The following is a 22,776-nucleotide window of genomic DNA, read 5'->3' as shown; positions in this document are numbered from 1 at the left end:
AATGGATATCTTTATGGCGGAGATTGATAGGTTCTTGATTAGTGCGGGTGCCAAGAGTTATGGGGAGAAGGCAAGAGAATGGGGTTGAGGGGTCATAAGGAATAGGAGTAGAATTAGGCCATTCGGCCCATCATGTCTATGCCATTCAATCATGGCTGATCTATCTCTCCCTCCTAACCCCATTCTCCTGCCTTCTCCCCATAACCCCTGACACCCGTACTAATCAAGAATCAAGAATCTATCTATCTCTGAGAGGCAAAGATAGATCAGCCATGATTGAATGGCGGGATACACTTGATGGGCAGAATGGCCTCATTTTGCTCCTTAACTTACGATCTCATGAAAAGCACGAAGTGCACGAGCGGGTTGAATTAGAGACCGATTAGATTAATGGAAAGACCAAGCAGAGCAACGACATGCAAGGTGAAGGATAATGGATGTTCTCCAGTTATCTCCTGTCCCTTAGCAACATCTGTCTCTGTCAGAAATCACATCGGTTAGGTTTTTACCGCTGAAGAAGACAAACATACAAGGCAGACGGTGCAGTGAGGCGCAATGGCGCATCGCTCGTATTAATACGACTTTTTCTTGGAAAACCTTTGTGAGTCCTTGGGAGATGGAGATCAGGAGCTGATACGGGCAGATTGTGCTTTTACACGCTGTCTGAAAGTGGGTACGATGCACAGCTTGCCGAGCGTGTGGTCCGAAGCAACTCATCATGCTGACAGCTCCGCTCTGCCTCGCTTTTAAAAGCAAAAGAGAAAATGTGTAGCGGTTCTGCTGAAGTTGGGCGTATCTGTCACTGCCTGCAGCCCACAACAGAGGCACAAGGTCACAGCTCGTGGATGAAATCCAAGTGGAATTTGTCAGTGTATTACGCAGCACCGACGTCCGCGTTTGACTGCCGCACAACAGCGCAGCGGGTGGAGCTGCTGCCTCACAGCACCACAGAGATCGAGTTCGATCCTGACCTCTGCTGCTGTCTGTGTAGAGTTTGCACGCTCTCCCCGTGAGAACACGTGGGTTTTCTCCGGTTCCGTCCCTCATCCCAAAGACGTGCGAGTATGTAGACCGATGAACGTTGCCCGTAATGTGTAGGGAGTGGATGCAATAACGTAGAGCTAGCGTGAGCGGGTGGTCGGTGTGGACTCAGTGGACCGCAGACCTGTCTCCATGCATGTACAGAGTGATGCAGTGGGCCCTACTTGCTCACTTTCATTCAACCAATCAACATGGAGCTGCTTTTCTAATTTGGATTGATATCCATAATTTGGATTGATATCCATAATTTGGATTGATATCCATAATTTGGATTGATATCCATAAGGAATTGATTCCAGACAGGATCAAGTCAGGCAGCACAACATCGCCAGCTCATCTAACATGTGGGATAGAACAACTTACTGCAGCTTGTTTTAAGCAGGGTTCATTTTCAAAGTGGTTCAATGAATTAAAATTAACAGTTAAACCTCGTGACTTCAGCTGTAGTTCGGCCTCTTATTTGGAGAATTAATCTGTAGCTGGAACAGCTCAGTTGGGAGAGCGTTAGTCTGAAGATCTAAAGGCCCTTGGATCAATCCCTGATTTTGGCATTGCTAGCATAGAGAAGAAGGCAGGGTGCTTGCCCAGTGTCGGGGAGCCAAGGACCGCAGGACCTGGGTTTATGGTGAGAGGGGCAGGATTTCATAGCAACCTGAGAGGCGTTTTTTTCCACACACAGGGTGGTGCAAGAGGAGATAGTTTTGGCAATGCTGAGGTGGCACGGTGGCGTAGCAGTAGAGTTGCTGCCTTACAGCGCCAGAGACCCGGGTTCAATCATGACTACGGGTGCTGTCTGTGCACCCACAGATTCACCACCCTCTGACGAAAATCTTTCTACTTAATGACCCTCATAAATGGACACACAAGCCGTGGAATTTTGCAGACTAGGTCTGGGAATGCAGGGAACTTATTTTCCTCCATCTCTGTAGCAGAAATAATTAAAATTTCAGAAATGCTAATGACAATTAAAAGAGAGTTCAAGGCACATGTTAGCTCTGGGCATCTTCGACGGAGCAAAATCAAAAACTCTTCTTTATAATTGGATTCATGATTTTTTGCTGAAATTCTCTGCAGAGGATGTCTTTATTCTTCATAAATATCCTCGTCTTCTGCCACAAGATCTGAACACTGATATTCAGCACCACAAACCCGCGAGGATACATATTTCTAACCGATTTGTTTTATTAGTTAGACACAAAAAGCTGGAGTAACTCAGCGGGTCAGGCAGCATCTCTGGAGAGAAGGAATGGGTGATGTTTCTAAGACTCTTCTTCAGACGTCTCGACCAGAATCGTCACCCATTCCTTCTCTCCAGTGATGCTGCCTGACCCGCTGAGTTACTCCAGCTTTTTGTGTCTATCTTCGGTTTAAACCAGCAGTTCCTTCCTACACTGTTTTATTAGTTAGTCCACTGAGATGATGATGCACAATGGAGGTAATTAGAAGGGTGGATTTCTGCACAAAGGACGTATGATCAATGATCAACGCATGCATCATCCCTTCTGTAATTAACATGGCTGCGGACTTTGCTAAAGGCACAAACACACAGCGCCTGACAATTGCAAAACATAACCATAATCCCCATATATAATGAAATGCAGGAGCCCATTCCAGCTTAAAGCACACAGGTTGTTCATTATCAGCATTTGTGGTAGCAAGTGTTGTATTACTTCAGTATGTGTGTATGGGATCCATCAGATATATACAGTGCCCTCCAGAATGTTTGGGACAAAGACCCATCATTTATTTATTTGCCTCTGCATTCCACAATTTGAGATTTGTAATAGAAAAAAATTACATGTGGTTAAAGTGCACATTGTCAGATTTTAATAAAGGCTATTTTAAAACATTTTGGTTTCACCATGTAGGAATTACAGCAGTGTTTTTACATGGTCCCCCCATTTCAGGGCACCATAATGTTTGGGGCACAGTAATGTCATGTAAATGGAAGTGACCATGTTTAGTATTTTGTGCATATCCTTTGCATGCAATGACTGCTTGAAGTCTGCGATTCATGGACATCATCAGTTGCTGGGTATCCTCTCAGGTGATGCTTTGGCAGGCCTGTATTGCAGCAATCTTTTGCTTATGCTTGTTTTGGGGGCTAGTCCCCTTCAGTTTTCCCTTCAGCATATAAAAAGCATGCTCAATTGGGTTCAGATCGGGTGATTGACTTGGCCACTCAAGAATTGATCATTTTTGTGCTTTGAAAAACTCCTTTGTTGCTTTAGCAGTATGTTGGGATCATTGTCTTGCTGTCGAATGAACCGCCGGCCAATGAGTATTGAGGGATTTGTTTGAACTTGAGCAGATAGGATGTGTCTAGACACTTCAGAATTCATTATGCTACTACCATCAGCAGTTGTATCATCAATGAAGATAAGTGAGCCAGTACCTTCAGCATTCATACATGCCCAGGCCATAACACCCCCACCACTGTGTTTCACAGATGAGGTTGTATGCTTTGGATCTTGGGCAGTTCCTTCTCACCTCCATACTTTGCTCTTGCCATCACTCTGATATAAGTTAATCTTCGTCTCATCTGTCCACAAGACCTTTTTCCAGAACTGTGGTTGCCCTTTCAAGTACTTTTTGGCAAACTGTAACCTGGCCATCCTATTTTTGCGGCTAGCCAGTGGATTGCATCTTGCAGTGTAGCCTCTGTATTTCCGTTCATGAAGTCTACTGCGGACAGTGGTCATTGACAAATCCACACCTGACTCCTGAAGAGTGTTTCTGATGTGTCGGACAGGTGTTTGGGGATTTTTCTTTGTGATAGAGCGAATTCTTCTGTCATCAGCTTTGGAGGTCTTCCTTGGCCTGCCAGTCCCTTGGCAATTAGTAAGCTCACCAGTGCTCTCTTTCTTCTTAATGATGTTCCAAACAGTTGATTTTGGTAAGCCTAAGGTTTGGCTAATGTCTCTAACAGTTTTATTCTTGTTTCTCAGTCTCACAATGTCTTCTTTGACTTTCATTGGAACTACTTTGGTTGTCATGTTGATAAACAGCAATAAAAGTTTCCAAAGGTGATGGAAAGACTGGAGGAAAGACTAGGTGCTGAGAGCTCTCTTATACCTGCATTAAGGAGGCAATTAAACACACCTGAGTAATTACAAACCCCTGTGAAGCCATGTGTCCCAAACATTGTGCTGCCCTGAAATGGGGGAACAATGTATAAACACAGCTGCAATTTCTACATGGTGAAACCAAAATGTATAAAAATGGCCTTTAATATAATCTAACAATGTGCACTTTAACCACATGTGATTTTTTTCTATTACAAATCTCAAATTGTGGAGTACAGAGGCAAATAAATAAATGATGGGTCTTTGTCCCAAACATTATGGAGGGCACTGTAGGTTTGAAGAAGGGTCTCGACCCAAAACGTCACCCATTCCTTCTCTCCAGAGATGCTACCTGACCCGCTGAGTTACTCCAGCATTTTGCGTATATCTTCGGTGTAAACCAGCACCTGCAGTTCCTTCCTACACATATCGACCCTAAATTAATGGCCATTCTTGGGCAATGATAAAAAACAAAAGGATCAGAACACATAGTGAGCAGAACTGGGAAAGACCAATGCTAATGGTGGTAAGTTATTCATGTTAAAGTCTCCACACTAAGTCACGTTTCACCACGCTTGTTAACTACGACAGATAAATAATCCCGCTGTGTTTCAGAAGTGGTGATCTGACCAATATAACACAAGCAGGCGTTTGTTCCTCTGATTGTCAAGCTTGTTAATGTAGCCTACACATGGTGCCTTCCCACCCCTGCAAGGTGCACAATTCCCTTGGAGGCTGCTGCCAATAATGCCTGCATGGTCTGGTGTTAAAACGATGAGATGTTAATTCAACTTCAGTAGTGAAAGCAATGATAGAACCCTCTGCTCCGCCTTTAATGAGATCACAACCAACCTCTCTTGGCCTCAGCACCATTTTACACCTTGCTCCCTTTAGACTTACTTAGAGACACAGTGCGGAAACACCGTGGAAACAGGCCATTCAGCCCACCAGGTCCGCGCTGACCTGCAATCACTCCTTACACTAGCCTACACACACTAGGGACAATGTTACAACTTACCGAAGCCAATCAACCTCTAAACCTGCACTTCTTTGGAGTGTGGGAGTAAACCGGAGCACCCGGAGAAAACTCAAGCAGTCACGGGGAGAACGTACAAACTCCGTATAGACAGCACCCGTAGTCAGGAACGAACCCGGTCTCTGGCGCTGTAAGGCAACAACTCTACCGCTGCGCCACCATGCCGCCCCAAAACCAGGAATCCTAACCACTAGACCACATGAAAGATTGATCACTAGACCACATGGGAGCTTGATATTCCCCATCATCTTTGATTCACAAAGATCCAGAAATCGCACACTCAACCTTAAATACATTTAGTGATTCAGCTTTCTGCGCTAGGTAGAGGGAATTTTGAAGATTTACCACCTTCAAGAAGGAACATTCCTCGTCCTCGCCTTAAAAGCCACTAAATGATCTATCCTGAGGCTTCCCCACTTGGGAAAAGTCCTCACCCCATCTTTCGTGTCAACGCAGAACAGTACAGCACAGGAACGGGCCCTTTGACCCACAATGTTTGCGCTGATCACGATGCCAAGTTAAAGTAATTCCATCTGCATGGACAAGATCCATATCCCTCTATTCCCTGCACTTCTATGTGCGTAGAAATGAAACTAAATTGCATAAACGTGCTATAACAATCTCTGTAATTAAGTTTTGTTCACAATGAAACACAGAAGATACTAGAGGAACAAGATGGACCACTCCGTTGAAATCGACTATACTGAAGTGTAGTACGCAAAGGAGCGTAACGTCCGCCATTTTAGTAGGCAAAACAAGCCGTTCGTTATGCCTCTCGCAGTGTAATCAGTGTTTTGGGGGAACAGTATGTGCGATGATACCATCAAAATGCAGAATATATCTCATCTATCAATTCACAGATTTTTGTTATTTTTCGTTTTAAATGTTTCTGCAACTTTCTGCCTACTAAAATGGCGTCATGACATACTACGGTTTTTAGGGTCGAATGGTCTCTATTGTTCCTCCAGTAACTTTGGTGTTGACCGACACAGAATGAAGTTACATCATAAGCTCATAAGTTTTAGAAGCAAAATTAGGGCATTCGGCTCATCACATCTCCTCCGCCATTCAATCATGGCTGATCTATCTACCTCACAAGCCCATTCTCCTTCCTTCCTCCCCATAACCCCTGACACCCGTAATAATCAAGAATCTGCCAATCTCCGTCTTAAAAATGTCCATTTAATTGGCCTCCACAGCCGTCTGTAGCAAAGATTTACCACCCGCTGACTAAAGAAATTCCTCCTCCTTCCTAAAGCAACGTCCTTTCATTCTGAGGCTGTGGCCTCTGGTCCTAGACTCTCCCACTAGTGGAAACATCTTCTCCACATCCATTCTATCCAGGCCTTTCACTATTCGGTAAGTTTCGATGAGGTTCCCCCTGCATCCTTCCAAACTCCAGCGAGTACAGGCCCAGTACCGTCAAACGCTCATCATACGTTAACCCACTCAATCGCGGGACCATTCTCGTAAACCTCCTCTGGACCCTCTCCAACGCCGGCACATCAGTAGTGTGTGTGTATGTCGTGGGAATTGGCAATCCCGTGCCGTTACTACCAACAGCTCTGCTTAAACCCGACATGGGAGTAACAGGCAACTAAATCATGCACTCTTGTGGAAGTTAGGTGGATTGAAGTTAACTTTCAACTGGAGGGCAAGCAAGCATGACCGAAGACACATGGATGAAGTTTGTGCTCATCGCCATGTGGTGAAGAGAGTACAACTGGGTCAAAGTCGAACGCATGTAATTCTCCTACCTGTTCACCATCGCGGTAGGTGTGGCTGCCTTTCATCCAGGTGATGCTGGGAGTTGGGTCACCGTTGGCCTCACAGGTTAGTGTGATGTGATCTTCCAGCTCCACCACCGTCTTATTCTCCACGTAAGTGATTTCAGGCTTAACTAAATTCAAACGCAAAAAAAGAAAGGAAACGATGGTTAATTTTACAGCAGGAACAGATTAACAAGGGTTCAATGTTACGTGACTGGGGCTATAATTATGTGCTGAAGTGCTTCACTGAGAACTTGCAGTGCCAGCTTCCAACAAAAACAGGACTTTAACCAAAATTGCACTAACCTAAATTTCCCTGTACAATGTCATCGTAGACTCCACAAACTGGTACATAAGAGCCCTAAAACTCATGAAGCGATTGTCCCCGGTTACATTCATCTACGCAATGCAGAGGCACTCTGCCTTATAGCTGACACAAAGTCTATTATGGGAGTTTGAGTCATGTGCCGCTACAAAGGGGAACTATTAGACTCTCATCATTTTCAGCAGATTTTACGTGATTATGGGCATTACAATTATTCTGGGGGAGAGCAGTTTGCACAATGTTAAAAGCTTCCCTGATGTATATTTTAATAATAGAAATCAAAACCTCATCGGCGTTTAAGGAAGATCTTTATTCTGAGAGAGTGTAGGAAGGAACTGCAGATGCGGGTTTAAACTGAAGATAAGACACAAAAAGCTGGAGTAACTCAGCGGATCAGGCAGCATCTCTGGAGAAAAGGAATAGGTGACGTTTCGGGTCGAGACCCTTCTTCACACTGAATTTACAGGGTTTGGGGGGGGGGGGGGAGGCTGGTGGAACTGGAAGCAAGAAAATGTTTCCTTTTTTTCCCCCTTTTGTGCCCCTTTTCCAGCTTCCAGTCATTCCCCGCCCCCCCCCAACTCAGTGGTCTTCTTCAGAACTTTTCTTCAGAGGTTCTGACCCAAAACATCACCTGTTCCTTTTCTCCAGAGATGCTGCCTGACCCGCTGAGTTACTCCAGCATTTTGTGTCTATCTTTAGTTCTGAGAGCACCACCACATTACGTCATCAGAGGGATGCCCTCTGCAGTCAGTTGAGTCTGAAGAAGGGTCTCAACCCGAAACATCACCCGTTCCTTCTCTCCTGAGATGCAGCCTGACCCGCTGAGTTACTCCAGCATTTTACTGCAGTCTACCTGCAGTCAGTTGACATCAGCCTTGGAGCTCTTAAGAGTGGTGGAGTCGTGCAGCAGGGAGGCAGGCCTTTCGGCCCACTGTGTCCATGCTGACCAGCGGGCATCCATTTGCATTAATCCCTCCTTCCAGCACTTGGCCTTGTCTGCCTGGCAGATCCAAGTGCCTGTCCAGACACTTTGTAAATGGAGTAGTGGCTCTGCATCCACCTCCCGCTCCAGCAGTGCATTCAATGTACTCCCTGCTCTCTGGGCGGAAAAGCTTCCTCTCACATCCCACCTAAATCGCTAACATCTTCCCTCTCACTCTACATGGGGCGGCACAGTGGGGCAGTGGTAGAGTTGCTGCCCCACAGTGCAAGTGATCTGGCTTTGACCCTGACTATGGGTGCTGTCCGTACGGAGTCTGTACCTTCTCCCCATGGCCGCATGGGTTTTCTCCGAGTGCTCCAGTTTCCTCCCACAATCCTTAGACATACAAGTTTGATGGCTAATTGGCTTGGTAAAATTGTAAATTGTCCCCAGTTTGTGTAGGATAGTGTTAGAGAGTGCGGGGATCGCTGGTTGGCGCGGACTCGGTGGGCCAAAGGGCCCGTTTTCGTGTTGTATCCCTAAACTAAACTAAAATATGCAGGTTTGCAGGTTAATCGGTTCTGCAAATTGCCCCTAGTGTGTCGGATCGAACACATGTACAGATGGTCGTGGTCGGCACGGTATCTCTAAACTAAAACCTATCTCAGCGGGACAGGGGCAGCATGTCCGGAGAACATGACTAGCCAATCTTTTGGGTTAGGTACACATCGCCTGTCCGTGTCCTCCAGAGATGCCGCCTGACCCGCTGAGTTACTCCAGCACTTTGTGTCTATTCTCCCACATATATTCTGTCAGGTGGTGTGCCAGAGCAACTTTCCCCTAAGTCAAAGGTTCACGGGTTCAATCCCACTACAGGGAGCAGAAGCAAACAGGGGACATAATATGGGATTGTGGAGAAGCTGTGGATCAGGAATGGAAGGCAGGGGTGTGGGATGGAATACAATGTCAACTATGAATATAGACACAGAATACTGGAGTAACTCAGCGGGACACACAGCACCTCTGGATAGAAGGAATGGGTGACATTTCGGGTCGAGACCCTTCTTCTGAAGGGTCTGGTCTCGACCCGAAACGTCGCCCATTCTTTCTATCCAGAGATGCTGCGTGTCCCGCTGATTTACTCCTGCATTTTGTGTCTTATCTTCGGTGCAAACCAGCATCTGCAATTCCTCCCTGCACACAATGTCAACTACTGCAGTAGAAGATTTCAGTTCACAGCCCAACCTCGCCAACCTGCAGTGTCAGGCAACCAGTGTCCACAGACATACTGGGAGATAATGAATGTAGGAAACAATGTTCAGACATATTGCAGCCCTCCACATGACAGGACTTCAGGGCTCGATCATTAAAGCTGGCTCACAGTCGCACAATGCCATGTCCATCAGGAGGAACTAAGTTAATAAAAATTAATGGGTGAGAAGTTGTGCATCAGCATCGGCGATCTCCCCACAGGATCTCGTGGTTTACACCTTGGCTCCATCAAGCTCTTTGCTGGAAGATTTAAATCATTCAGATTATCCCATGATGCAGTTATATAACGGCATCAGTGGCACAGCGGTAGAGTTGCTGCCTCGCAGCGCCAGAGACCCGGCTTCCATCCTGACTACGGGTGCTGTCTGTGTGGAGTTTGCACGTTCTCCCTGTGACAGCGTGGGGTTGTGTGGAGTTTGTATGTTCCCTCTGTGGCCTTGTGGGTTTTCTCCGGGTGCTCCGGTTTCCTCTCACATTCCTAAGCCGTGCGGGTTTGTAGGTTAATTGGCTTCTGTAAATTGTCCCTGGACTGTAGAATACAATTAGTGTACGGGGTAATTGTTGGTCAGCATGGACTCGGTGGGACGAAGGGCCTGTTTCCACGCTGTATCTCTAAACTAAACATGCAGTACCCGCTTCTTTACTGAGTGTTTAATCACATGGGCTGTCACTACACGTTGGGTTTCATCATTAAAATTATTTCCTTTTTTTTCAATTTAGTTTAGAGATGCAGCGCAGCAACAGGCCCTTCGGCCCACCGAGTCCGCACTGACCAGCGATGCCCGCACACGTACACTATCCTACACACACTAGGGCCAAGTTATAATTGTACAAAGCCAATTAACCTACAAACATGTACGTCTTTGGAGTGTGGGAGGAAGCCGGAGATCCCGGAGAAAACCCACGCAGGTCACGGGGAGAACAACCTTCAAAAGATCATAAGTGATAGGAGCAGAATTAGGCCATTCAGCCCATCATGTCTACTCCGCCATTCAATCATGGCTGATCTATCTTTCCCTCTCAATGCCACTCTCCTGCCTTCTCCCCATAACCCCTAACACCCGTACTGATCAAGAATCTATCTATCTCTACCTTAAAAATATCCATTGACTTGGCCTCCACAGCCCTCTGTGCCAATGAATTCTACAGATTCGCCATCGTACCAAGGAATGAAATCCCAGCCTGCCCAACCTCTCCCTGTAGCTCAGGCCTTTAAGTCAGGCCTGGATTTGGCAGGGAGGGGAGGAGTTGGCAGCACGCCATGCCTTCACTCGTAAATTAATAAACATTTCACAGCGAGAGGTTTTACCGAAAACTCGCAGCGTAATCTCCAGCTCGTAGACTCCGGCCTTATTCTGAGCCATGCAGATATATTCCCCATCGTCCTGTTTCCCCACTTTTTTAATGATCAGTTCAGACCCATCCTCAGTCAGAGTGTACTTGTCGGCATCCGCTTCAATGATGATATCCTCTCTGCAAAAACAATCAGCAGGGCCAGGGTTACAGAACGCAGATTACACCCACTCCCCTGCCTTACTTCATAGGTGAGTAACGCAAACTCGCACCTACGGTTTTAGCTCACTGAAGCCCACGTGGTTTCCATGTCAGAGCTCCCCCCGTGGTCTATACACACACACACACAGGTATACAAACACACACACACACAGGTATACAAACACACACACACACACACATAGGTATACACACACACACATACAGAGATATACACACACATACATACACAGGTATACACACACACACACAGGTATACACCCACACATACACAGGTATAAACACACACATATTCACACACACACACACACACAGGTATACAAACACACACACATACATAGGTATACACACACACACATACAGAGGTATACACACACACACAGGTATACACCCACACATACACAGGTATACACCCACACAGGTATGCACACACACATGTATACACAGATATACACAAACACACATATACACAAATGCACACAGGTATACACACACACATACACACATATATATATACATACACACAAACACACACTCATATATACACAGGCATACAAATATATATATATTCATACACACATATATATATATACACCCAGACACACGTGTGAGTGCATGTACATGTATATATGCATATGAGTGTGTGTATATATATTTGTACTCACACATATATATATATATATATATATATATACACATACACACATACATATATATGTGTATGTGTGTATGTCCATTTCCGTGTGTCCACGTGTGTGTGTATGTGTCCGCGTGTGCATGTGCACATGTGTGTGTGTGTGTGCGTGCGTGTACACATCTATATATTCTTCATTTCTCTCACCGTTGCCAGGTTATCTGTGGCTGTGGGAATCCGTCTGCCTGGCAGGTCAGGGTGACGGGTCTGCCGCTGTGAGCCGTCGCGTTCACCACCATTTCCGGGGCGCGGATGCTGGGAGGAACTGGAACACAAAGAGAGCACGCGTAAAGCCCTGGAGGGTTGTTCATGCAAAGCACACCTGGAAACGGTCACCATGCCACACGCAGCGATGGATCACCCGCTGCATTCACAATAACATCTTCTTGCACCTCCTCTCCGTTGTCCATCCCAACCTGACGGTCCGGTCACGGCTACATTACCACCTATCACTTCCAAGAAGGCGCCCAACCCAGGTGCCTCATTGTGTAAGAAGGAACTGCAGATGCTTGTTTAAACCGAAGATGGACACAAAAAAGCTGGAGTAAGTCAACGGGACAGGCAGCATCTCTGGAGAGAAGGAATGGGTGACGTTTCGGGTCTGGTGCTAGCGATACGATAGAACTTTATTTATCCCAGGAGGGAAATTGATCTGCCAACTGTCATAAAACACAAGATACATGAAACATGAAATTAAAGTGACAAGTGGAAAGGATTGGGGATGTGCGGAGGGGGGGAGGGGAGTCAGTCTACCCTACGACAGAAGGGGGAGGAGTTGTACAGTTTGATAGCCACAGGGAAGAAGGATCTCCTGTGGCGTTCTGTGCTGCATCTTAGTGGAACCAGCCTGTTGTTGAATGTGCTCCTCAAGTTGACCAGTGTGTCATGGAGGGGGTGAGCAGTATTGTCCAAGATGCTCCGCAGTTTGAGGAGCACCCCGCCCCCCTCCAAGACCACCTACAAACTCATATTAAAATCACTCCACGCTCATAAACCTCTACACTGTGAATGGCTAGACTGTGTACAGATTGTCTTTCTGCTGACTGGATGGCACGCAACAAATCTTTTCACTGCACCTCGGTACATGTGACAATGAACTAAAATGATAATATTGACATCCAGCAACTGCCTTTCTGCCTTCCCCACACCATCACCGTTATCATTTCCTCAAAGGATTGTCATTGCCCTCCCTTTCTGCATTTCTCCACACTTGTATTACATACGGATTGCCAGACTGTTTGTGAGATGATTCAAGAGATGGAACGTTCTGGAAAGGAGATGGTGCGGTGAGGGGGGGTAAAGATTTAATAGGAACCTGAGGGGCAAATTTTTCTAAATACAAAATCGTGAGAGGAATAGATCGGGTAAAGGCATAGAGCCTCTTGCCCAGAGCAGGGAAGTTAAGAACCAGAGGGCATACTGTAGGTTTAAAATGAGAGGGGGGGGGGGGGGGGGGGGGGGGAGATTTAATAGGAACCTGAGGGCTAACATTTTTTACACAAAGGGTGGTGGGTGTATGGAACGAGCTGCCGGAGGAGGTAGTTGAGGCAGGTACTATCGCAACGTTTAAGATAGGTACATGGATAGGATAGGTTTGGAAGGATATGGGCCAAACGCAGGTAGGCGAGACTAGTGTATATGGGGCATCCAAAATGTGTAGGAAGGAACTACAGTTGCGATAGACACAAAGCGCAGGAGTAACTCAACGGGTCAGGCAGCATCCCTGGAGAACATGGGTAGGTGACATTTCGGGTCGGAAGCTTTCTGCAGTGAGTCTGAAGAAAGGTTCCGACCCGAAACATCACCTTTTTTCCCAGAGATGCTGCCTGATCCACTGAGCTACTCCAGCCATTTGGTGTCTATCTTCTGTAGATGGGACATGTTGGTCGGCGTGGGCAAGTTGGGCCGAAGGCCTGTTTCCACACTTCATGACTCGATGACTCTGTGGTGAGAGGTGAATGTGGAGGGCCCCAGTAATCTGGACTCTTTACAAATGAAAGGTGTTTCTATTAGTTTAGTTTATTGTCACAAGTACCGAGGCACCGAGAAAAGCTATTGTAGTTTAGTTTAGAGATACAGCACGGAAACAGGCCCTTCAGCCCACCGAGTCCGCACCGACCAGCGATCCCCGAAAGCCGACACACACTAGGGACAACTTACAACTTTTTAATATAGAGAAACCCAATTAACCTACAGACCCAAACATCTTTGGAGTGTGGGAGGAAACCGATGATCTCGGAGAAAACCCACGCAGGTCACGGGGAGAACGTACAAACTCCGTACAGACAGCACCCGAGGTCGGGATCGAACCCGGGTCTCCGGCGCTGATAGCGCTGTGGGGCAGCAACTCTGCCGCTGCGCCACCGTGCCGCCCCTATTGTTGCGTGTCGGATTCACCGAAGGCCAGCAGGGACGGCAGTAACGAGAGCTTACCATTGACAACGACCCGAATATCCTTGAATTTAATTTCTCCACGGGCAGCGATTCTTCCTTCACACCGGTAAGTGCCTTCATCTGTCTTCTTAATGTGGTGGATTTGCAAGTAGTTGTTAGGCAACATCGTGAAACGAGCTGCAAAATAACAAAAATAAAAATGAGGCCGTCAGCATTTGTACTTCAAGTAAAATCTCTCTTCGTAATAGAAATACTTCAGCTCAGTGCATCTGTCACCTGCAGACAGACGTGGTAACAAGGAACAAGCTCATAAGTTTAAGGTGAAGGGGAAAAGATTTAATAGGAATCTGAGGGGTAACTTTTTCACACAAACAGTGGGTAGTTGAGACAGGAACTATCCCAACATTTAAGAAACAGTGAGACAGTGAGATGCCGTATCCATCTCAGGAACAGTTTGGAGTTTTTAGAAGCTTGGAAATACGGATGTTAAAGAAACATAATTGCAAGGTAAGCTAGCGAAGTCTTGAGAATGAAGATAGACACAAAATGCTGGAGTAACTCAGCGGGTTGCGGCCCTCTGCAGAAGGATCTCGACCCGAAACGTCACCCACTCCTCTCCAGAGATGCTGCCTGTCCCGCTGAGTTACTCCAGTATTTTGTGTCTCTCTTTGGTTTTAAACCAGCATCTGCAGTTCCTTCTTACACAGTCTTGAGAATTAATTTGCTCCAATGAATGATTTGATCGTGGGAGTTGGTGCCCACCGAGTCCACGCCGACCACCGATCGCCCGTACACTAGTTCCATGCTACCCCACTTTTGCCTCACACGAGGGACAATTTACAGAAACCAATTAACCTGCAAACCTGCACGTCTTGGGAATGTGGGAGGAAACCGGAGCACCTGAAGAAAAACCCACACTGGCACAGTGAGAACGTGCAAACTCCACACGGACACCACCCGTAGTCAGGATCGAACCAGGGTCTATGACACTGTGAGGCAGCAGCTGTACGCTGCGCCACTGTGCTGCCCTCGAGTTCTAGTGGTCGTAACTTTACGTTAAGAGGGGCAAAATTTAACTTTGACGCATAGGGAAATTTTCTTTTGTTCTTTTACACAGATTGGTGGGTGCCTGGAACACGCTGCCGGGGGTGATAGTGGAAGCAGGTGCAAATGTGGTGTTTAAGAGAGTTTTAGATAGGCACATGGAGATGCCAGGAATGGAGGGGTATGGATCATGTGCAGGTCAAGGAGATTAATTTAACTTTGCATTATGTTCGGCACAAACATTGTGGGCCGAAGGGCCTGCTCCTGTCTGCACTGTTCTAAGTTATTCAGTTAACGGTACATACAACAATAAAAATATCTTGATATTTGGAGGCTGATTACAATTGAGTTTGAGTTGAGTTTGAGTTCAGTTTATTGTCACGTGTACCGAGGGTACAGTGAAAAGCTTTTGTTGCGGGAAGTCAATACACGATTACAATTGAGCCATCCACAGAGTACAGATACATGAAAGCTTTTCACTGTACCTCGGTACACGTGACAATAAACTAAACTGCTTCAGGGAGTAACGGGAACCTTTAGTGCAAGATAAAGCCAGCCAAGTTCGATCAAAGACAGTCCAAGTGTGTAGGAAAAAAAACTGCAGATGCTGGTTTAAATCGAAGGTAGACACAAAATGCTGGAGTAACTCAGCGGGTCAGGCAGCATCTCGGGAGAGAAGGAAGATAGTCCGAGGGTCTCGAACGAGGTAGATAGCAGTTGTGTAGGAAGGAACTGCAAATGCTGGTTTACACCAAAGATAGACACAAAGTGCTGGAGTAGCATCTACTTTGATCTTTCGTTTTAACACCTTACCCCTCCATATCTCGAGACCCTCTTCCCTGACTCTCAGTCTGAAGAAAGGTCTTGCCCGGAAACGTCAGCCATTCCTTCTCTCCAGAGATGCTGCCTGACCCGCTGAGTTACTCCAGCATTTTGTGTCTATATAGATAGTAGTTGCTTAGGAAGCGGGTGGAAAATGACTAGAATGACCCGCAACCTTCCCACCACGTTTCTTCCGCGTGGGTTGATTGCAGGGTACACTGCACTCAAACGCCCATTTAACTATCTGTCACTTAAAGAGCAGTTTGCTGTTGGTCTGTGCATCACAGGAAATTAAAGCTGTCAAGAATCCCTCAATCAAGTGGCTCTCTGCAGCACTGTGTCCGGGGAAGAGTGTGTGTGTCACAGCCAACTGTGGGGATGAATCAGTGGGGCGACTCCTTCCTTTAATTACTTTGTAAATGATGTCAGTAAAATCTCTGCGTGAGTCATTCTGCCAAAAAAGAAAAATCAAACCCAGCCGCTTTGCAAGATCTGCAAAGAAACCACACAAAGAACCCTCCTTTATCACAACCTAGAACCAAATTAACATATCCCTAACAGGGCAAAGGGCTTCAACAGGCAGAACCAGCGACCAGTGGCAAAGGGGTACAGTGGATGTGAGACAAGGGGGCTTGTGTGGGACACTGGGATTGGTGCAGGACTGGGATTGGTGTGGGACACTGGGATTGGTGCAGGACTGGGATTGGTGTGGGACAGTGGGATTGGTGTGGGACTGGGATTGGTGTGGGACAGTGGGATTGGTGTAAGACTGGGATTGGTGTAGGAATGGGATTGGTGTAGGAATGGGATTGGTGTAGGACTGGGATTGGTGTAGGAATGGGATTGGTGTAGGAATGGGATTGGTGTGGGACAGTGGGATTGGTGTAGGAATGGGATTGGTGTGGGGAACTGGGATTGGTGTGGGATGGTGGGATTAGTCTGGGGACACTGGGATTAGTGTGGGATGGTGGGATTGGTGTGGGATGGTTGTGAGATCGTGGGATGGGTGTGGGGATGTGGGCCAAATGCAGGAAGGAAGGACTAGTGTTGATGGTGTAATTGGTCAGCGTGGACAAGTTGGGCCGAAGGGCCTGTTTCCATGCTGTACGGCTCTATGTGTAGGAAGGAACTGCAGATGCTGGTTTACACGGAAGACAGACACAAAATGCTGGAGTAACTCAGCGGGGACAGGCAGCATCTCTGGAGAGAAGGAACGGGTGACGTTTCGGGTCGAGACCCTTCTTCAGACCCTGTCATGGGTTAGACTGGGAGCTGATGGTGTCAGTGATTCCCAATATGTTCTGAGGACAATGTTCAGAAAACCGCAGAAATAAAATTCAGCGCAAACAGTGGATGCTGAAGCATCTGCAACCTGGCGGCATTTCAAGTTGAAGCTAAGAGACCTGATGGAACACACACATATAATCTTTCTTCATTGCTATCCCACTATTATGCTCCCTGTCAATAAATCAACTGGTATTTTTCAACGATTATACAGTGGCAATGTCGCCGAGATCGACAGCATTATTGAGCTTCAAGTGAAGATCCCTGTGTGAGAATCCGCCTCTCCTCCCAGCAAGCAGTGGAGCGCGATCTTGGAGAGCTTCTATCTTTGGGACTTCCCTGGGATGACGGAATTTAAGGAAACATCATGCACATTAGTTTAGTTTAGAGATGCAACATTGAAACAGGCCCTACGGCAGACAGAGTCCACGCCGACCATCGATCACTCATTGACACTAGTTCCATGTTATCCCACTTTCTCATCCACTCTCTACGCACTAGGGGGCAATTTACAGAGGGCCAACTAACCTAAATACCTGCACGTCTTTGGGATGTGGGAGGAAATCCACACGGTCATAGGGAGAACGAGCAAACTCCACACATATAACCACTGAGATAGACACACAATGCTGGAGTAACTCAGCGAGACAGGCAGCATCTCTGGAGAGAAGGAATGGGTGACGTTTCGGGTCGAGACCCTTCTTCAGACTGAGGTCAGCATCGAACAGTGACAGACTTTACGCTTCAAGCAAGGAGCTGCTTGATGTGTTTATCACATGAAGGAACGTCACACTGGGGCAGAGTAACCTGGCAAAGCACAGGTTAAGGATGCAACAGCTCAGTCAACGGAATATCGCATCGCACATCAGAATGAAGAAGGGCCTCGACCCGAAACATCACCCATTACTTCTCTCCGGGGATGCTGCCTGTCCCGCTGAGTTACTCCTGCATTTTGTGCCTATCACATCCCCAATGACAGTTCCAATTGTTCCCCAAGTGGGCTGGTGAATAAGAGCACTGAGTGTGCACACATCCACTGCGTGGGATCTGCACCATGTTTGCGTTCCAGGTGCTTTTCCAACCCAAAGATCGATTGGAGCCTCTGGCTTCCGTCAGTAACAGGTGGGAGTTTCACAACAACATTTCACCAAGCGGGAAGATACTGGCAGCTAATTCCTGAGATCCTTTCCTGGCCATTTGTCAACGCCATCCAGTAATTGCATCTCATGGGAGAAGTTCCATTGCCTTTTATGTTCACACCAGCTTTAAACATCTTCACCGGGCATTTCCTTTCGATTTCTCCACCGGAGTCTTGGAATGGCGAAGGGGGATCAGGAAATGGCCCCTACCACCCGGGCAAGGAGGTGCTAACCACTGGCCCATGTGCATCCATAATCTGCTGTCTAGGATTTGATGAGGATGTTGCCAAAAAAAGTGGCACGGTGGCGCAGCGGTAAAGTTGTTGACTTACAGCGCCAGGGACCCGGGGTTCGATCCTGACGACTGTACGGTGCTGTCTGTACGGAGTTTGCGTGTTCTCCCTGTGACCGCGTGGGCTTTCTCCGGGTGCTCCCACCCTTCAAAGACGTTCAGGTTTGTAGGTTAATTGGCTTCTGCTATTTGAAAATTGTCCCTAGTGTGTGGAATAGTGCTGGTGTATGGGTTTATCGGTGGTCAGCGTGGACCTAGTGTGTGGAATAGTGCTGGTGTATGGATTTATCGGTGGTCGGCATGCACCTAGTGTGTGGAATAGTGCTGGTATATGGGTTTATCGGTGGTCGGCGTGCACCTAGTGTGTGGAATAGTGCTGGTATATGGGTTTATCGGTGGTCGGCGTGCACCTAGTGTGTGGAATAGTGCTGGTGTATGGGTTTATCGGTGGTCAGCGTGCACCTAGTGTGTGGAATAGTGCTGGTATATGGGTTTATCGGTGGACGGCGTGGACCCGGTGGGCCTATTCCCATGCCGTATCTCTAAAGTAAGGTCTAAAGTGAAGAGTTGGGGACCTGAGCTACAGGGGGAAGGTGAGGCCCAGACCTCTGTGCATACTGATTTCTTTCTATGCACGGGTCCCCGGAGAAACTAGCTAAGCTAATTGGTGCAAACATATCTGAAACCAAGAGAACTTTTCAAATTCTCTGTTGAGTACAAGCCTCGATGAAAACCTCGATATCCAAGATGAACTCTGATCTTCTCAGCGCCCGTAACCCGCATGGCTGCACTTGAAAATAGGAAAAGCAAAGAACAAGAGCACAGTCTCGTTACATCTCTCCCTTTGCTTTGATTTCCATGCTGGCATGAAGAAAGATGTAGAGGATTTAGAAAATGTAGCCTTCCATATTAATCAAAACGACCCCACTCCTGGTTACTCCTGGCAACGTGCACCCAGAGCAAGGTTCACAGACGTGAATACTTTCAGCCAGCAACGAACCTCGAAAAATTGTCTCAATTAGACTCGGGTTCTGAAGAATTTCTCTGTGTTCTCTTACAGCTCTGGAATAAGTCACAACGATTTAACAATGTAGTCAGCTGGCCTGGTTAACATGTCACTGCTCCTGGACTTGTACTATGATTTGGTTGTTGGCTCTCAAGATAACACTAATGAACCAACACAGCTGCCAACATTTCCCATATTAAACATTCCAATGCCTTGACTAAACTCCAGCTACCAGATTTATTCCGGCTGAACCTGGACAGATTCTACACTCCACTGTATGACACTTTGCCACACAAGGATGGCCCACTGTTGGACCAGTGAGAAGTGCCAAGCTTACTATGTGAAACATAGAATGTAGAACGACACAGCACAAGAACAGGCCCTTCGGCCCACAGTGTCTGTGCCAAGGCATTCATTCATTTTGAGGGGACTAGAATATAAAAGCAGGGATGTAATGCTGAGGCTTTATGAGGTGCTGGTGAGGCCACATTTGAAGTATTGTGAGCAGTTCTGGGCCCCATATCTGAGGAAGGATGTGTTGGTGTTGGAGAGGGTCCAGAGGAGGTTTACGAGAATGACCCTGGGGATGATTGGGTTAGCGTATGAGGAGCGTTTGATAGCTCTGAGCCCGTACTTGTTGGATTTTACAGATGTAAAAGTGTTGGGAGTAACTCAGCAGGTCAGGCAGCACCTGTGAAGAACATGGATTGATGATGTTTTGGGACGGGACCCTTCTTCAGACTGATTGCAGGAGTGGCGGGAAAGAAAGGGGGGGGGAGAGAGGAGAGGCAGAAAAAAGTGTGGCAGGTAATAGGTGGATCCAGGAGAGGGGGTGGGTGGGTGATAGGCAGGTGATTGGACCAAAGCGCAGAGATAAAAGCAGTAGGTGTGAGACCGGATTGAAGATTTGCAAGATGTGAAACCAAAGGAAGGAATGTAGAGAATGGGAGGGGGGGAGTGGGGTGGGAGATTTTTGGGGGGGGGGGGGAGATTGGGACCGGTGGGATGGATGTTGTTGTTCGAGGCCACCCAAAATTGGACAATTCAATGATCAAGGAGATCTGCAGGGCATGTTTTTTTTATACAGAGGGCTCTGAGTGTCCGGAACTCACTGCAAAGTGGAGGTGGGGACTGATACAAGAGGCTTTTTCATTGGCATTTGGATATGCAAGGAATGGAGCGATATGGATCACGTGTTTAAGGGTTACGGGGAGAAGGCAGGAGAATGGAGTTGAGAGGAAAAGATAGATCAGCCATGATTGAATGGCGGAGTAGACTTGATGGGCCGCATTGCGAAATTCTGCTCCTAGATCTTACGAACCATCAGGTTCTTGGGCACAACACTAACCTCAGCAACTATGAGTGTAAGAAAATAACTGCAGATGCTGGTACAAATCGAAGGTATTTATTTCACAAAATGCTGGAGTAACTCAGCAGGTCAGGCAGCATCTCAGGAGAGAAGGAATGAGTGACGTTTCGGGTCGAGACCCTTCCTCAGACTGATGACCTTCAGCAACTGTGACCTTCTGCAGACTGTGTTTGTGATTGCACTGGGTACTCGGTTTGCACTGTTATGATGACCAAGTATCACTGATTATCAACTTATTGTATTCCGATCAGTGTACAGGCGTTCCCCAACGTACATGAGGGTTACATTCCGTGGAGAGGAGATGATTCTGAATTTACATTGTATTCGGCATGGACACTGTGGGCCGAAGGGCCTGTTGCTGTGCTGTGCTGTACATAGAAACATGGAAACTAGGTGCAGGAGAGGATCATTCGGCCCTTCGAGCCAGCGCCGCCATTCAATGTGGTCATGGCTGATCATCCAAAATCAGTTCCCCCTTTCCTACTTTCTCCCCATTTCCCTTGATTCCATCAGCCCTAAGAGCTATATCTAACTCTCTCTTGAAAACATTAAGATGGATACAGCACATCAATGCTATGTAACCCTGCAGGTTCTCCACCTGCAGAACAGAGAGATGGTCGGTCGCAGTGACCATAAACACCTGGGACTGTGCGCCGGTACTTCTTTCTACAAGTGAACACCATTAGTTAGTAACTAAGCGGGCGCGGGGTTTTGCAAAGACTTGGCTGAAGCATCTCTCTGAGCGAGAGCGGTTGTTTTTTTTGTTGCTCACCGTCTTTCCTCAGGAGGACATCCCTGCCCCGGTGTTTCCAGGTGATGGTGGGCGGGGGCGAGCTGACCGAGTCGCAAATGACAACAGCGTCCTCGCCGACCTTGAACTCCTGCGGAGACGGGGCGTTCCTGAACTCCAGCTTTTCTGCGGACAGAAATCACAGAGCTGCAGAAACACACCACGCACTGCGCTTCCCCGCCCGGTCATCCCCACCGCAGGATCCTGTGGCGAACATCCATGGCACGGGAGGCCGCGCCAACCATTGTCGGGAATCCCGCTCCACGGCCCCGTGGGACTGTGGCTCTACAGCGGGCTTCAGGGCAGTAGCTCAACACACAGATTGATGCTTTATTCTCACGTGCACTTGGTACAGTGAGATCCTTTACATACAGTACAATTATACAAGAGTAAAGTGCACCGACAACGTTACTAAAGTATTCAATATAGTCCCTCTTCCTTCTCCCCCACATTCACTCCCCCCCCCCCCACAGTCCCTCCTTGTTCTCTCGCCCACCACCCCCCCCCCCAAAGTGGCCTGTATTGCAAATGCCAGCCTATCATTAACAAAGGAAATTAAAAACTTCATGTAAAACCTCATAGTCACCAGACGGCACATTTTATAAAGGTCTGATTTCACAACGCAGTGGATGGGCTAACAAGGAATGAGCAAGATATATTTTTCTAAACCGCAGTTCTATCTGAAAGAAATACAAGATACTGATCAGTGACTCACGATAGATCTTGACATTGACAGTGGCCTCAGATTCATTCCCGTCCTTTGAGGTTGCCACGCATTTGTAAATGCCCGCGTCATCCACATTGGCGCTGTAGAGGGTAAGGCTGGAGGATATGTCGTTTACTTTGACCACGACAATTCGCTGCTGGTTTGGGTCGATCTTGTCCCCATTTGGCAGATACCAGGAAATGATGCTGGCATCTCCGGTCACTGAAATTAGGAAGAACAAATCTCAATGAGGAGCAAACATTCATCGATCGAGGATCACTCCACTGGAGCAGC

General features: G+C 47.2%; 1 protein-coding gene across 10 annotated transcripts in view; it reads right to left on the bottom strand.

Moving 5' to 3' along the window:
- The window catches only part of ncam1a (neural cell adhesion molecule 1a), a 372,742-nt gene that overhangs the window by 135,464 nt on the left and 214,502 nt on the right, over nt 1–22,776 (bottom strand). For all 10 annotated transcript variants that reach the window (XM_078426956.1, XM_078426961.1, XM_078426957.1 and 7 more), the window contains exons 3-8: nt 22,492–22,704; nt 21,759–21,902; nt 14,070–14,207; nt 11,784–11,901; nt 10,740–10,903; nt 6,900–7,042 (exon numbers count right to left, since the gene is read on the bottom strand). In XM_078426956.1, the coding sequence (XP_078283082.1) occupies nt 6,900–7,042; nt 10,740–10,903; nt 11,784–11,901; nt 14,070–14,207; nt 21,759–21,902; nt 22,492–22,704 (920 nt within the window). The remainder of the gene's footprint in view (nt 1–6,899; nt 7,043–10,739; nt 10,904–11,783; nt 11,902–14,069; nt 14,208–21,758; nt 21,903–22,491; nt 22,705–22,776) is intronic.

This window comes from Rhinoraja longicauda, chromosome 32 (genome assembly GCF_053455715.1).
Source record: "Rhinoraja longicauda isolate Sanriku21f chromosome 32, sRhiLon1.1, whole genome shotgun sequence".
NCBI lineage: Eukaryota > Metazoa > Chordata > Chondrichthyes > Rajiformes > Arhynchobatidae > Rhinoraja > Rhinoraja longicauda.
This window is presented reverse-complemented; position numbering and strand designations above follow the sequence as displayed.